General features: G+C 40.8%; 2 protein-coding genes across 4 annotated transcripts; one reads left to right on the top strand and one right to left on the bottom strand.

Annotated features, from left to right (window-relative positions):
• Positions 1-244: 244 nt before the first annotated feature.
• Positions 245-5,888, bottom strand: c8a (complement component 8, alpha polypeptide). 2 transcript variants are annotated; one of them, XM_030073548.1, is made up of 12 exons: positions 5,879-5,888; positions 4,899-4,932; positions 4,687-4,801; positions 4,044-4,191; positions 3,798-3,945; positions 3,177-3,366; positions 2,909-3,091; positions 2,434-2,674; positions 2,146-2,277; positions 1,671-1,828; positions 1,198-1,423; positions 245-658 (listed from the first exon to the last, which is right to left on the bottom strand). In XM_030073548.1, exons 3-12 carry the CDS (start codon positions 4,783-4,785, stop codon positions 507-509), a joined length of 1,677 nt encoding a protein of 558 aa, XP_029929408.1. In that variant the 5' UTR covers positions 4,786-4,801; positions 4,899-4,932; positions 5,879-5,888; the 3' UTR covers positions 245-506. The 2 variants fall into 2 exon arrangements, with proteins under 2 accessions (XP_029929408.1, XP_029929407.1); XM_030073547.1 differs by lacking the exon at positions 5,879-5,888 and having other exon boundaries at positions 4,899-5,426.
• On the top strand, positions 5,448-15,002 carry LOC115374572 (FYN-binding protein 1). 2 transcript variants are annotated; one of them, XM_030073546.1, is made up of 20 exons: positions 5,448-5,626; positions 5,924-6,863; positions 7,042-7,233; positions 7,491-8,019; positions 8,140-8,252; positions 8,356-8,381; positions 8,528-8,568; positions 8,676-8,726; positions 8,966-9,083; positions 9,752-9,911; positions 10,976-11,099; positions 11,210-11,241; positions 11,683-11,746; positions 11,939-11,973; positions 12,237-12,300; positions 13,782-13,871; positions 14,038-14,051; positions 14,328-14,361; positions 14,527-14,618; positions 14,704-15,002. In XM_030073546.1, exons 1-19 carry the CDS (start codon positions 5,618-5,620, stop codon positions 14,594-14,596), a joined length of 2,706 nt encoding a protein of 901 aa, XP_029929406.1. In that variant the 5' UTR covers positions 5,448-5,617; the 3' UTR covers positions 14,597-14,618; positions 14,704-15,002. The 2 variants fall into 2 exon arrangements, with proteins under 2 accessions (XP_029929406.1, XP_029929405.1); XM_030073545.1 differs by having other exon boundaries at positions 11,936-11,973.
• Positions 15,003-15,722: the final 720 nt, after the last annotated feature.

The following is a 15,722-nucleotide window of genomic DNA, read 5'->3' as shown; positions in this document are numbered from 1 at the left end:
ACCTACCCAAATATTAACCTTCACATCAGAGAGAAGTTACAAAATTGGCCTACATAAGTTTCTAAAGATAACTTAATGTAATACTGTTGTTAGGAAACATCACTTAGGTGGTAAAACATCATCACAAGCAATAGTCTGCATATAATGTTTACATAATAATAACAATAATACATTGAACTTTTTAAGGACACAAAGATGCTGCATAAATGACTGTATGAACAACATACACACAGATATTGTATACTGTAGGTATATTTCATTTTATTCTTTAAGAGTTTGAGCATTTACAAAGGAAAAGTTCAAGAGGAGTTTTCACTGAAAAAAAAAAAACTCTTAAAGGTCTTAAAGGTTAGGATGAGGCTGTCTGTGTAAGCTCTTCTCAGAGCAGTTCTGCAATTTTCCCACAAGTGGATTAGGTTGACATAGCTTAAGTTGGGCTTGCTTTGGGAGCGAGGAAGCTGATCCACTCGTCTTCACCCTATAATCTATGAGGGAGAGACTTCACTTCAACAGCCCTGGGTCTGAGAGGAGGAGCCCAAGCAGTTTGCTCCGCCTCCCTCTGGTGGGGGGTTGTCACAGGTTCTTGTGCGAGTCTTCCTGGCTGACACACAGGGTGACCACGCCCCCCAGCAGGACCAGGACCCATCAGTCCTGGTATCTGTCAAGTGAAGAGCGGTGATTTTAAGACCCTTAGAAACAATAAACATCCTGTTTTAACCTAAATAACTCAAAGGTTTTGATTCAGTATTCAGTATGTGTGGATACTGTCAGAATTCAGTGACATGCTTTGACCCAAAGAGCATGATAAAGTAAAACAGACTGAGTGAAATATGTTCAGAATCACCTTATCACTCAGAAAAGACAAATGCATCAAAGATATTTATAAGGCTTTTAGGTCTCGAGCAGGAAAATGCTGCCACCATGCATGACAGGCTCCACACAATTTGATATCAAATCCAGGGGGCATGTGCCACTGTCAAGGTTCAGATCTTAAACGCTGATCAAGATTTAAATGTAAACCAAACTGTTCATAGTGTGGATTTCCTATCCGCTCATGCCAAAAGTGTAGCTGCACACCTACAGCTGTTTTTCTTAACTCACAAACAGGTAAAACTGTGGAGTAACACTAGTTACTCCATTAACATTAACATTTGTATTGTATTTTCATGTGTGAACAGATAATAGTTAATATTTCACCTTCTCTGAGGGTGTCTTCGCAGGCCTGTCCCCTGTAGCCAGACTTGCAAATGCATTGACAGGAGGTACCCATGAGGATAGGGATCCCATTGTGTTTGCAGGGAGCACAGCGACAGGAGTTGAATTCGAGCAGATACTCATCCCAGGCCCTCCGCAGGTTGGCCAGTCTTTCACCTACATGGTCAGCGGCCGTGCTGAGACGAACTAGCTCATAGATCGGCATGGTCTGGGTGATGGAAGAAGGGAGGAAAGACAGAGGGGAGAGTGAAGGGTAGATAAAGGCATGCACGTGAAGGTGATAGACCAGCACACCAGGCAAAAGACAAGCAAAAAGATTGGACAAGAGGTCATCATGGGGGATAATTTAGGTCAAGGAGTTAACCATTACAACTTTTTCTTCTATTTAAGAGCAAGTCATCAGTGGTTTTACATCAAATTATATAAATTAACAAATTCTTTCGCTGATATGTCACCTCATATTCGATGAGTACTGGGTTGTATTTGAGGGTTGTTCCCCATCTCCTGTAGGTTTCAGGATTCCTGACAGCCATCAGGCCACTGCTGGTTTCTGTGATGCCCCCCTTTACTCGAGTGACAATATCTTCAATAACACTCGAACTAGCCCATCCATCTAAATTGAAGAAAAAAAGTATACTCTAACATCTGCACATACACTCTCAGTTGAACATAAATTTGACAAATTTTTGTTTCAAAAAAGTTTGCTAAACTGATGAGTCAAGCATGCATAATTATATTACCATTTGCGCAGCTTAGACAATAAAGACAATATGAAAATGATCAATGATCTGTTACAATAATACAGGGAATTTCCTATTATTGGAAAATGATTTGACTCTCATTATTTTATACAGTAATCTTCAATTTCATTGATTTTCTTTGGCTTATTTGACTATAACACTCACTACTAGTAGGTTCGCAATGTCTCACCATCTCCATAAGACCCAGTTCTTTTACAGTTCTGGCCGCTCACAGTGAGATCTACTGATGCCATCTTGCCAAGGGGACTGCCTAAACCAAGGGAGCCACCAAAGCAACTACCAACTTGTTCACCTTTGGCCTCTGCAAAAGAATAAGAAGACTTATTTGCAAGTACAGACACATGATATATCGTATATAACCTCTGTAATTGTATAACTTAGGACTTGTGGACACAATACGACCACACAAAAATGCAAGGAGATAGCAGGGATTAAAAACACAGTATTCCCACAGTACCTGAGTGTGCCATGGATGTTTTGTTGACAACCACAATATATTCCAGGGTCCCTCCCATTGTTCCCTCAGTGACATAGTGGGTGCCAAATGTGTTGAGGAAACGGGAATACATCCCAAAGTCATACTGCTCTGGGAGCTCCATGAGTGACACGTATAAATCTTCATGCAGCATCAGCTTATCACTCCTCATCTTGAACCGCGCTGTTTGCACTTTAGATGAAAGCCTAATGAATCCCAGCTCCTGCAGACCAAATACGAATACTCAAATACAATTACAATTACTTACCACTTGTGTAAGAATTATTCAAGTTAAACTTAAAAAGCAGCTACTATAATGCACAGAGTTTCTTTCAAACAAAAATTGCACAATATCAGATAGTGAGGTTTTTGCACATTTTGAACAGTGTTTGTTGAAATCCTGAATACTTCTATTATTGAACTGTGTATATGTGCAGTGCCATGAGATTCATTTTACCTGGCTTGCATGTTGTGTTATGTTTGTGAGAAACTTGAAGTCATCACTTCCATGCAGCCCCACTTCAACATAATTGATCCCAACTGTGAAACCGGCATTGGAGGAACCCTCAGTTTTCATTGCATCCAGTAGCTTTACCATATCCTCATAGTATTCATGAGAGCCCTCCGAAGTGGCTTCAGCCTGCAAGGATTCAAAGTGTCTGTCAAAGTGTCTGACTTCTGGCAACCCACTTAATTAGCAGCACAAAAAAATGACTTTACAATACCATAAAACGATAGGCATGGTAGTTGTAAGGTTTTCTGTAGTTTTTCTCATCTTCCCTGTACTGCAGACTCTCACAGAATAGGTCATAGGTGAATTTCCTCCAGTCACCGTTGTAGACATATTCACACTGTCCACCGAAGTACTTCGAGTCAAGAACCTGATCCACAAACTCGCCAGTCAAGACATTGTAGCTAGCCAAGGGGAAAAAATCTAATTTAGCATTTATTCAAGGCATTAAGATGAGTAAATGATGAAGTCAATAATAGATAGTTCAGTCTGGGGGCTGCATTCCCATGACTTCAAAGCAAATTGCTAACCTAAGAGTAATGCTAATCACCCTCATTCTGATTTTGCAACAATCCAACTAGATTACTGATCAATCCCTGAATACAAGAAAAGTATCTTAGAACAGGAGGTTGCCTTGATATCGATTGCTTTATCCTATGTGAATGTGTTGTGTCAATGTCTGTCAATGAGAGACTGTATTGATTAGTACTGTTGTACGCATAATGCATGGCTTTGCATAGCCTTTTGACCTTTGACTCTCACTTGGAGGCCGCTGTTGCTAATGGAGATCATTAGTCAGCGAGGTAAAGCGATGCATAGGTAATGCAATATTTACCCCTGAGTGCCACGCTCCGCACCAGGGATAGGCATGAAGGTGGAACACTTGTCATCTCTGGAGGTGATCTGTTCACAGTTTTCCTCGTCAGAGAAATCTTCACAGTCTGGCTCTCCATTACAGCGAAGAGATGGCTTGATGCAGCGCCCTAGAAAGACAGGAAAACATCACACTCACACACACACTTACAGACAAAAGAGTTTTCTTACACAGCTTATGTTGTGTGGGGCTGTTGATGGCGCTTGCCTGTTGCTTGACAGGTGAAGCTCTCTCCACAGTAATCTGGCTCCAGACACTGTGTGGTTGCTGTTGGACATGCCAGCCTGTCCCAGAGTTTATCAATACACTCTGACCCACCAAACTGAGAGGGCTGCTCCATGTATCGGAAGCGGAACTGAGATGGATGGTGTGCGAAAAAAAGTTTCAGTAATTAGAACAGCATATATGTATTGATAGGAATCTATTAACATCACATATATTGTATCTATAAATGGTCCCCGGGGTTGTGTGTGGTGTATAATTTGACAGATTGGCTAAAATTCAATGGCTAAAATGTCAGTAACATGGTAGAGTCAAGGCTCACTTTCATTGAACTCCTCAGGACAATAGTGCTGATCCAGGAGTATCAGTGCTCCCATGGACCCATTGATCACCTCATCCATAATGAACTAAAAGCCGTTTACAAATCGACACTTTTCATCTGACATGACTGACAAAATACTGTTCAGCTTCCAAAGCAGCATGTTTTGGTGAGATCTCAAGTTTATTCAGCATTACCCTACTACACAAGCCATTCATAAAACCTTGTCAAAGATGGGTTTTGGCAAAGCTTTCATTTGAAAATAACTGATGTGCAGAAACAAAAAATAAATCAGAAAGCCGCCATTACCTTTTTGTCTGTGCAGGAGTTACACGGACTCCAAGATGACCAAGTCCCCACCTTACAGTTCATGGGTGTTGGCTTGTTTGCAGCTCTGGCCCTCCTCATAACAGGCAATGGCCCGCTGAACCAAAAATATGTATTACCAGTACACTTCAAATACGCAAGTACTGAATCATCTGTAGTGAATGTGAAAGATGGTCAAGGAGAAAATACTACACCTGTTTTCAGCTGTGGCCCATGGGTTGCTTGATGCTTTCACAACAGTGGAAAGCAGATGGAGAGTGAATAAGCCCAGCAACATAGGAATTATTCTACCCATATTGAGGATGGGTATAACTCTTTATGGAGACTAAAATGTCACATCAGAAAACACACAGTGGCTGCTGTCGTTCAGAACAGGACTTACACCAATGCAGTCAGAACAACTGGAGTGAATGATTGATCAAAGGTAAACACATGCTCATGGGTTGGGAAAGTTATTTCTCGTAATGATCTAACCCCACATCCCACCACCAGCCACACACTCATGTCCAGTCAGCAAACATAAGTTCATTTTAAATGTCCTCCTCTCACAGTGCATCAGAAAACACAGAGTCAAGCCAATAAACCACATATTACTCCATCAAAGCAACACACACACTGAAACGTGAATGTGGCAACAGTGCATGGTGTCAACAGTAATAATAAAAACTTTTGGTAATTCTGGCTTCCAACTGGCCAATCGCGTAAACACGAGCGCGCACGTACCGGATAACGCTAAGCACGCAGGTGCGTCACGCGGCGGCACGTTTCAATTGTTTGTAGCAGCACTCAAATGAGAGACTGGTTTGATTAATCCCATAACGTTAGCCACCGTTTTCTCAATAACGTCGTTATGATTTACAAATGTTCCAGCCACCGAAAACTGAATGTCAGTGGATGAAGAAAACGAGCTACAATGGAAGAGGTAAAGCTTTAAGATTTTTCTGAGTAGTTTAGTTTATATGTTGGCTGCAACAAGATGAACCTGAAAAAGGACAACCTCAGTGTCATGTTGTTTTATATGTGTGGTTTAGATTTATTTAGTTTTAGACACCACAAAAAAAGTTTATGGCTTAGAGTTACCACCGTTACAGATATCCCACAGAGTATAAATTAGGTGAAAATCAAAAATATTTTAAGTGAAATGGCTTTTCTTTCCCCCTGTGTGAGTACTTACCACTTGCATTGGTCTTGCTGGTTAATGGCTAATGATTTATTCAAGGAGGGACCAATCAACTTCAAAGCTCTGAGGGCAAAGTTTCAGGAGGAAGCCATTCTGGCTCAAACCAAAACCAGCCGACCAGCTGTTGCTGAGAAGCCCAAACACCTCCCTCCTCCTGGAGGCCATTGCAGCTCTGTGGTTAGCGGCATCAACATTGCAGTGGAAAACAAGACACCGGTAGTTCCCCGGGTCATCTTCAGGGATGGGTTACGGGCATCAGAGGGCAAGCGCCCAATTTCCTATCCACCACAACTTCAGCAGATCTCCCCACCGTCCCGGCTTGGTGGTGGAGACGGCACAACAAAGCAGTCCCTCAAAGACAGACACATGCCTTTGGTGCTTCCAGTTCCGCCTGTAAAAGAGCAGAACACAGAGCCACCAGCTGCCAAAGAGCACAAACCAGAACCAGAGCCTCAGAGAGAAGTCCTGCCACAAACCAAAATCAAGAAGAAAGGTTTGCTGCTTCCCTTCAAGTCAACCAAAGCGACAAAGGTCACTGTTGAAAGTAGAGAAGAGCCCACCTATGCTGATTTGACCATTAGACCTGCAAGTGCTCCTGGGGAGTTGCCCTCCATGGACAGACAGAGGCCAGAAGATGGGATTTCTCTCCAAGGAGACAGTTCAACCATGGAGCGTCCCCCATCCAGCCCAGATATCCCCATCACCCCTCCTTCAACAGAAAGTGGGGAGTCTGACAACCGAATTAGTAGCACCTTGGAGCGAGCCAAGAAGAAGTTCTCACGTCGGCAGTTGTTGATCTACGCCAAACCCAAGAGTTTTCGTTCCACTGATAAGAACTCCACTGACAAGGCAGCCGCTTCACCACCAAAGGATGTTCAAAGCACTGAGCCTGAGGTCTCCATGCCCCCACCAGTCTGTCTTCCACACCTTGCTTGTATTTCAGCCCGTCCCTTCTTCAAAGCAAATGGCTCTGCGCGCAGTAAGTGATGTGTGTTTCCTCTCAAACTTTTACAAAGGATTTTTGGTCCACATCATGTAAAAAAACAACAACAACATCTAATTTAGGATTTTTGGCAGTGCATGTGTTTGTGTAAATCTCTGATGTTAACAAAAGAAGCATTTGTCAAGCATTTGTTCTTTTCTCTCTCAACGGCCAGCGTCTACATTGGATAAACAGTTTTGCAAAGACAGAGTTGAACTTCCCTCTGTGAGATGTGATGAACCTCTTCGACCTTCTACTCCTCCCAAGAAGCCTCTACCTGACCTCAGTGCAATCGGACCCTCGCCAGTAAAGCCCCCTAGACCTCCACGGGTAGATCTGAGTTGTCACCGTCAAGCCGCCATTCAGAGTATGTTCACTTCCTTTCACTTTTTCCCTTTTCTTTTCCATTTGTGTAGCTTCAATTTTTTCACTTTTTCTTTGCCCCTTTTGTGGCCGCACACTGAAGAATGTTTTTCTGTGGGTAGACAAGTTTTATATTTATTTTACTTGGACATCAATGACTGTATATTATCCGTACTGCAGTTTACATTATGCTTACTTGTGGTGTACTTATTTGTGGGGTTTAACATCTGTTCAAGTACTGATTTTGGTTTCCTTTTGCAGAGGTGTCACCAGGCCTTAGCCATGCACCAAGTGAGGAGCCAGCTTCTGAGCAAACGTCCATCTCCAACCCTGTACTGGATGCTCCAGAGTTTCCAGACTTTGAGAATTCAGAGGTGGAAACTGCAGAGGGAGAAGCTATTGATATCGCTGCTCTGGAGCTGGAGGCCTTCGACTTGGTCAGCTTTGAACATCCTGGCCCAGCTGACTTTGGGGTTTCACATTTTGGAGACCTGCAGCCTGACTTGCAAGTATCTGAGCCTCCAGAGTCCACTAGCTTTAGCTTGAACCTCGACAGTCAGAGCTTAATACCACCAGATCCAGCTGGCCTCCCTGACCCACTAAACCTATCTGAGCTGCCAGAGCCAGTGGTACCAGAGCTTTGGTCTCGGAGCGAAGAGGGGATTGTACCTCCTCCTCCTCCTCCTCCTGAACCTCAAACTGATTTGGCGGCTTCTGAGCTGCAGTCTGTCACAGAGGAAACAGACCATGGTAACCATGCAGCATTGAATGACACTCAGCCACAGTCAGAGTGAGTTGCCTCAAAGTCAAGACCAGACAGTAACTGTAATCACAGTTTGCCCCAAATTCATCAGTCAAAATGCCCAGCTGTAAGATACACAGTTTGACTCTTTGTTTTTCTCTCTTCTAGTGTCTGTCAGCAGGACAGCTGCTACGAAGCATGTAATGTGTATGAGGATGTCGAAAACATCAACAAATTCATTTCTGGCCTGAACTCACGTAAATGTAAAGGTGGACCAAAGAGTAAGAATAATTGCTTTCATACAGTTTTATGTCTCAGAGTAACAGCTCTTACAAACTTTATCATCCATTTGCCCTAATTAACTCCCTTAACCATTTTTTACAGATCCATATGCTGACAACCACCCAGTGGTAACTTTCATTTTTAAACCTTATTGAATATGTTTTAAATCTTAAACTTACCATTCTGTACAATGAGTGCATTATGTGCTTACAGTCTCCACTCTGGTTAATCATCTGTGACAAATTAAAAAAAAAAATTCTCTGTTTGTTTCAAGAGGGAGGAGGCGCGTCTTAACATATGGCCCCGGAATCCATGGTATGTACGTTTTCAAAGATAGAAGTCTTGCATTTTATTATTGACACTGATTTTTGCCAGATGGTGGGCAGACACTGATTTGATTTGTTATGGTTGCCAAATTGTAGGGGCAGTATATCAGGGGAACATAATCATTCAACCCACACTCGTGTCCACAGGTATGTTTGACATCTCATGTTTGTCGTCTCCATGTTGTTTTAGTAGAAATGAGTCAGCCATTTATTTGAACCTAACAACCCTTTATCCTCTGTTTTGACACTGAATATGGTTTATGTTAATATTTATAGATTTTTTTTTTTAACCAGTATATGGTTCCGTGTTGATTTCAAACATTTTAATTTTGAGAGAAAATACATTTTTCTACCACTGACCAAACCATGTTGTTTTTATTCCAAAGCCCTGACACTGCTGACTATAAAGAACAGAAAAAGAAAGAGAAGCAACGACTAGAGAAGGAGAAGAAAGAGCTAAAGGAAAGGGAGAAGAAGGAAAATGAGATGAAAAAGAAGTTCAAAGTAAGTTGGACAAATGCATTGCTTGAAATGATTGCTTGATGATTTGCTGACTCTCAAATATTTGAAGTTCAATTCAAAGATTAATTTGGCTTTTCTTGAGCCATTGTTTGACTTGATTGAAAGTTGTCTGCAAAATGGTATGTTGAAGTCTAAGAAAACATAACATATTTCCTAATCTCTGTCTGTATTGATAAATCTAAATACAAATAACACTGGTCCAGTAACTGATAATCTCAGCTTTTAACCAAATCATTACACCCTCTATTTAAAATTCACCTCTGCTTAAGTGCTCTGTGCATGCTGTTCTGTAGCTGACCTCTGACCTCCTTGTGGAACGGGGTAAGCACAGTTATAATGTTCCCTCAGGGATCAATATTGTATCACATTATCATAATAGGGATCATTTTTCCTATCCCACGTGATAGGCAGGATAAGGAGCCCATTTTCAAATGTGCTATGCAGGTGAAATAATTTGTTATAATATAGTCATTTTCAACTGGAAATACAACATTTACCTTTTTTTCCCATTACAGTGGTGAGTTCATGCCATTATGTAAACCACTTGAGACCGTGATTTACCATCATGGCCCTATGTGGCACCCAAACAAAACTCTTACTTCTGTAAACCACAGTCTATCATGGCTCATTTCTAAGGTTTGACTCTTCAGGTAACTGGTGAGGAGGAGCCCATGTACCATGCCAAGGTGATGGTGGCCAGTAAAGTTCGTAAGAACGACCTGCCTGTGAAGAGCGGGGACACAGTGAGCATTATCCGCACCACTAACTGCCCCAAAGGCAAATGGCTGGCCCGAGATGCCAACCATAAGTGTGAGTTTGGTCCTGTTGGTGTTTCACCATGAAATGTAGAGGCCAATTCAGTTTATTGTCATGAGATATTTGTTTTCTGAAGCTGAGAAACTGCAGTCATATATGATTTATTCAGAAATACACACAAAATAAATTTAAAACCAGTATATTTTCATTGATTTTACGCTTGGTGGTACAGGTTCTGTCCTTCAGGATGTCTCCATATGAATAAAAGCAGCATGTTAAGTATTCCTCATGGAGTGCCAGATATGGAATATGGATTATTTGAAAAGACAGGCATACATAAATTATCTTTGCAAGCATATTGATTTAACATGAGTAATACATGACTGGGTCAGAGGGTTGTTTTCAGTGAGGGAGAGCAGGTATCTATTCAAATCAGGGGAAATTATGTTTTTATTGACAAATGTGGAAAATTAGATGTGTGACAGTTAGATGGGTCAAATTATGGAATAGTTGTAACAATGACCTGAAAAAAATATATATATTTGAGAGATACTAAATGTGTGACCAACTTAGAATTGAGTGATAATTTTGAATTGTCTCTGGTTTTGTTTCCGTCTCTGCTTTTTGATGGTGTGTTTTTACTATATTTCATTTTGTTTTGTTTCACTCCTTTTTTGGTAGAGTAAAGGTAATGCTCTGTTAAGCATTATAAGTAGGTACAATAAGCCCATGCACTTTGTTGTTATTGTGTATAATTGACTAGAAAACAAAACTAAAGTAATAAGAACTATGCCAGAAGTATCCTGCCTTAACCAATGTGAAGCTTCATAATCACTAAGTCACTAATGCTTGGTGTACAGGGCAACCAAAATCATCATCATTTAACATAAAACGTCATGCTTTCGTTGTTTAAAAGCCATGTAAATTGACCAGTAATTGCACTTTTATTTTATTTATTTATCTATTTTTGTTGATCTGTACCACACGCAGGCTAAAGACTCAAAGTTCATGAAATTATCCATTAGTGTTTACTATGCGGTTTTCACTGCACTGTTCACCTTTAAATTTTATCATTACTTCTTGTGTTTTCAACCACTGCACTATCCCGGCCTTTGTAGATGGTTATATTTCAGTGATGAATGTGGAGCTAAACATCAAGGAGATGCTGGAGCTTGGAAAAAAGGCCCAAGCAGCTGGGAGAGGAGGCAACATGGAGGGAGATACCATCAGCATTGGCAGCAGGTATGGAGTAGCTCGTTGATAACATTCTTTGATTTCTCAATTAAAAAACATTTGGTTTCTCACCCATCACTGAGAGTCATTCATCTACAGCTGTCTTTCATGTTTTGCAGATCCTCCAGCCATCCCATAATGACAAGCAGCTGTAAGTGACAAACTTTTCACACAATACAAGGACTATGCAGATTTACCAGCAAATAATTCAGTTTACTATTATGTGGCAAGGCTGTTTGTTATAGTTTCACCTCTATATCCAAGGTTAACTTTTGGCACAAGCTAGCTTTTTGTAAACTTGAAAAGCACTGTAGCTTCACAAATATGAAATTTACAAAGGTGAACCTGGTTGACACAATTTGCAGACTGACTTATACAGAGAAATATTTGAAATCAGCCTGTAAAATCACACAACAAAAGAGGTAGTTTACATAACTTATGTCTCAGAGCAATTGTCATCTGCTGGCTTGACAGCCATGTGTTACTTTATTATTATTAAGCAATTCCATGCATGCTGAGGGTTTGTCTGTTATCCTGCCAGATCTATCATTAGCACATGCACTGCGTATAATCAGATTGGTGTGTTCTTCAGTCACAGATGATAGCGAGGAGTGGGCATATGAAGACGAGACCATCTCTCCCTCTGCTGACAGCCAGTAAGACTGACATGATAACTGGCCATAGTGTTAGCAACCAGGGACTCTCTTTTTCAGTTATAGTCAAGTTAATTAAGTTAATTTTTAGTTTACTCTCTACATTTTCTTTAGATCTCTCCCATCAAAGATGTTACTGAATTTGTGTGGCGGTAACATGCAGTTTATTTTGTTTTTCTTTATTCTATGGAGTAGCTTTCAGCAGCGGACTGATTCAATGCCTGAGATGTGTGAGTACATTTTATATCCAAGCCTTTTGAAGTGAAAAAACAAGATTTTTTTTCTTGTTTTTCCAACCCTCTGGTTCAAAACCAGATGCAAGCTGTGCCTGTGGTGATTTTTGTGCTGACCATTGACATATCACAGACCATAACATGCCTTTAATGTCCAGTTTAACATGCCTTCTCCTCACACACTTCCCCTCTTACGGTCCTTATGTAACTCACCCATCCCTCTCCCACCCACATCTGTCATCTTGTGTTCCCTCTAACAGCGAGCGGCCATACCAGTGCCCTGCACACTCTCAGCGATGCCAACCCAGAGGACCTACACACACAGTAAGTCTCAAGCACACATGCATATTAACACAGTGGCATTCACCTCTTCTCTGGAGTGTGTGAGCCAGTCCATCATGGTTCCCTGGGGTCATGGAAATTCTGGAAAGTACTGGAATTTTGAAAAGCCTATTACAGGCGTGGATAGTCAGTGAGGTTAATAAATCCCTGGGGGGAAAATGATGGATTATCATAGAATTTTGTTATCCTTAACTTAAAAAATGACAAACTACTTATTTATCAGTTTTAGTACATATGTATTTACATTGTGTTCGCCTTGCATTAACTTCCCCTGCACAATGAACCAGAAGAATAATTTTAATACGATGAGTGAATCTGAAGTGTGTTTTAAAAGTAAAATGTCAGTGTTTATATCAGTCATAGAAATTAATTTTAGTCATGGAAAAGGCAGAGAATTTTACACGTGCCATATAATGGGAATCGTGGTACATATTCCTAAGCTATATGTACATATTTTTACATTTCTTATTGTGTGCACCAGTGTAGATAAGGTAAAAGATTTGTTAATCTTCACACATAGCCCGGTATTGAAGACGGGAGACAAGAGAAAATAATGCTGAGAGCTGAACAAATTGTTAATGGACTACATTTATTAGGCTATTGAGAGTTTGCAGTGGATGGAGGTTATGTAAGGGATAATCAACAAGTAGGCGTGTGTTAAAACAGAGGGCAGAGGGTGTTTTCACATTTTTTGACACACAACTATGAGGTGACTATCCTGCTTATACCATGGTCATTTGCCAACAATATAAAGGAAAGAGGAGGAAACAATGCTAAAAAAAAAAAAATTCCACTGGTGTGTTTTCCTTCCAGGTCGTTAGTTTTTCAAGCCGATAACTCAGCTGTGCCACCGCATTTGGTAACAAGTACGTTTTTACAGCTGTGCTTTTTAATGTTACTATGGTTACAAGTTGGTGGTGGATGAATTTAGAGCGGTGATTAAACTTGAGCTGAACTACATGTGCAATACATGGGTTTTAACACTCACCTGCAGGCCAGTCAGAAAGGAGTATTCACCTAGATCATAGTACAAATATGGTGCAGTAACTGACTTTTATTCAGTCCACCACATGCTTACTGCTCTGTATGATTACAATAAAGGCCAGCTCTAGTAGTTGGCACATTTGGTGACACACTTACCCGCTGTATTCTCATTCTGATACTTTTTCTGAACTCTCTGAACTTTCCTAAATTATGGATCAGCCTCAGGATGGTTAAACATACAGCCGTTTTAGAGAACACTGTTCCCAACAACAACAAAGCAAAAGTCTGTTCAAAAGTTCATGGCAGTAGGAAGTCTCCATGTAATCCAGTGAGCTGCCTCAGGATTGTATTGATGAGGATTGCCTCAGTTTCTCTATCACTGCGTTTACTTGGGCCTTGTAACAAAGGCTACTGATGCTTACACAATGACCGGTCATTGTTATCACTTTCCATAGTAGCTATTTATCTCAAACCTTTAGGACCAGACATGAAGCTCTGCAGAAACTCGCCATCTTCCTCCAGCACAACAAAGATGAATTCAGTGACAATGGCGAGTCAACCCCAACAAAGTACAGTATTCTCTTGTCCTTCAACCATTACTTCATCCAAGGTTATCTTATTTGAGTACTCTGGAGTCCTTAATATAATCCTGTATATATTCCATTCATTGTTAAAGAAATGTCTCTGAATTTATGACTGTTTTCCTCCCTGTCATCCATTCTCTCCGGTGTGAAGCACTGAGCCGCCAGGTAAATTTGCAGAGCTGACTCTTTCCGTGACACTACTTGTTGTCAGCGCTCATGTCACTCTCACTGATTACGGTTAAAGCTGAGAGCAGAACACTTACTCTACACACTTTAAAGGCACTATAATTTCACCGCTGGTCGAGTCTTGAGCGTGATGGGAAAATATCTTGTTGGGAAACTTGCATCAGATTCCTGTAACACCTAGTTATCTTATCGTGTTGGACAGATTGCAGATACAGCTGTTCAGTGTTAACGTGGCATCTGTTTGTGTCTGTTTAGGATTCTTGTGTGTTGTCGAGGAGCCCCTGTATCCGTAAGTGTTGACAGTGTGCATCTTATCAGCATATGAAATACTCTGTCTGGTCTTTGTTTGTATTGGAACAGGCTTTCTCATAGTTTTACTTTGAAATCTTTGGCTGTCTTGTCCCATTAGCTGAGACAGGGACTCATTATGTCTTTTTCTTTTTTTTTATGATAGTGACCAGGAAGTTGACTTCACAGACTTGGAACTCCTTCCTCCCCCTCCTCTATATGCTGACACCTTCTGATCAGCTAAAACAACAAAACCCAGTATGAGAAACTTAAACTCATGTGAAACATATCATAATTACCCACTTGCCATGTATTTAAAAGTCCTATTTTTCACACTCTACAGTGACGCTGAAGAAAGCATCAAGAAGTGGAGCCTCTGTTCTGACTGCTATAATTTAGTTAACACCTTTTTGTTGAGTTTGTTACTTTTTCACTTTGTTTTTTCATGTTTTGGAGTAATGTGTTTCTGTTAAGTCTAAACAATGCACTAACTGAATCACTGCCCTTTGTCCAAAGTGCAGTGACATAAAGTTGGCACTCAACTGATCACTTGAGGTAGCTTATGTTTGAGCATAACTTTCTTTTGTTTGTGTATTGTTTGTAAATATGTTCAAATGTCAAATAAATGTTTTTCACATCAATGCTCTTGCCACTCTCTTGTTTCATATAGACTGGTGCACATATGACATCTACAGCTAACTGCAAAAAAATCCCTGATAGTTTTGGTTTTAATTTATGTCTTAGCCTTTGCTCTTATCTCTTACAGCCCTGGTTAAGATTACATTTCTCACCTCTGTTTTATCAATAGATCGATTTATTTATTTAAGTTGCTTGTAATGTTGGTGATATAGGAAATGAGGATTATTCTTCTGTCAGTGCTCCCAAATGTTCAGGGACTTCTGGGATTTATTCCGTACAGAGGGGCTTTACAAATGGTTTAGTTTACAGGAGTGTAGCCTACCATTAGTTTTTACAACTTGTTTCGCACATTGGTTGCATTAAATGGAGGTTTGCAGTTGTTTTTCTCGACATAATGGCCAACTGTAATGGAAACCAGATTGTTTACTCTCACAACTTTTCCGATGTGAAAAAACATTTAGAGAACAGGATGCTATACCATCATTAGGGCCGAGTATTTCACGTGGGAGGGGGAATCCACATGTAAGTGACTTGTTGCTCACATGGCCGCGGCCCGGATCGTGTGTTTACATGATGAGCTTGGACCCAGCTGTATCTGCTACTGTGCGCTTTGTTGTGGACAACCTCCAGCATCAAGAGCTGTGTGTGGGAACGTGAACTTCACTAAACACGGAGGAGCTTTACATATGGCATTAATTGAAAGAGCCAAAGAGGAGGAGCTGG

The sequence above is a fragment of the Myripristis murdjan genome, chromosome 17 (assembly GCF_902150065.1).
Source record: "Myripristis murdjan chromosome 17, fMyrMur1.1, whole genome shotgun sequence".
In the NCBI taxonomy this organism is placed as follows: domain Eukaryota; kingdom Metazoa; phylum Chordata; class Actinopteri; order Holocentriformes; family Holocentridae; genus Myripristis; species Myripristis murdjan.
Note: the sequence above shows the minus strand (reverse complement) of the source record. Positions and strands in the feature narration are given on the sequence as shown.

Bases quoted from the DNA above. Each gene is read 5' to 3' on its own strand.
- c8a (XM_030073547.1), bottom strand. From the start codon at position 4,999: ATGGGTAGAATAATTCCTATGTTGCTGGGCTTATTCACTCTCCATCTG. The intron at 2,675-2,908 runs GTAAAATGAATC...TTTGGTCTGCAG, and splicing joins TAACACAACATGCAAGCCAG to GAGCTGGGATTCATTAGGCT. The intron at 1,829-2,145 runs GTGAGACATTGC...TCTTCAATTTAG, and splicing joins AACTGGGTCTTATGGAGATG to ATGGATGGGCTAGTTCGAGT.
- LOC115374572 (XM_030073545.1), top strand. The intron at 8,020-8,139 runs GTGAGTTGCCTC...TCTCTCTTCTAG, and splicing joins GACACTCAGCCACAGTCAGA to TGTCTGTCAGCAGGACAGCT. The intron at 8,569-8,675 runs GTATGTACGTTT...GCCAAATTGTAG, and splicing joins ATATGGCCCCGGAATCCATG to GGGCAGTATATCAGGGGAAC.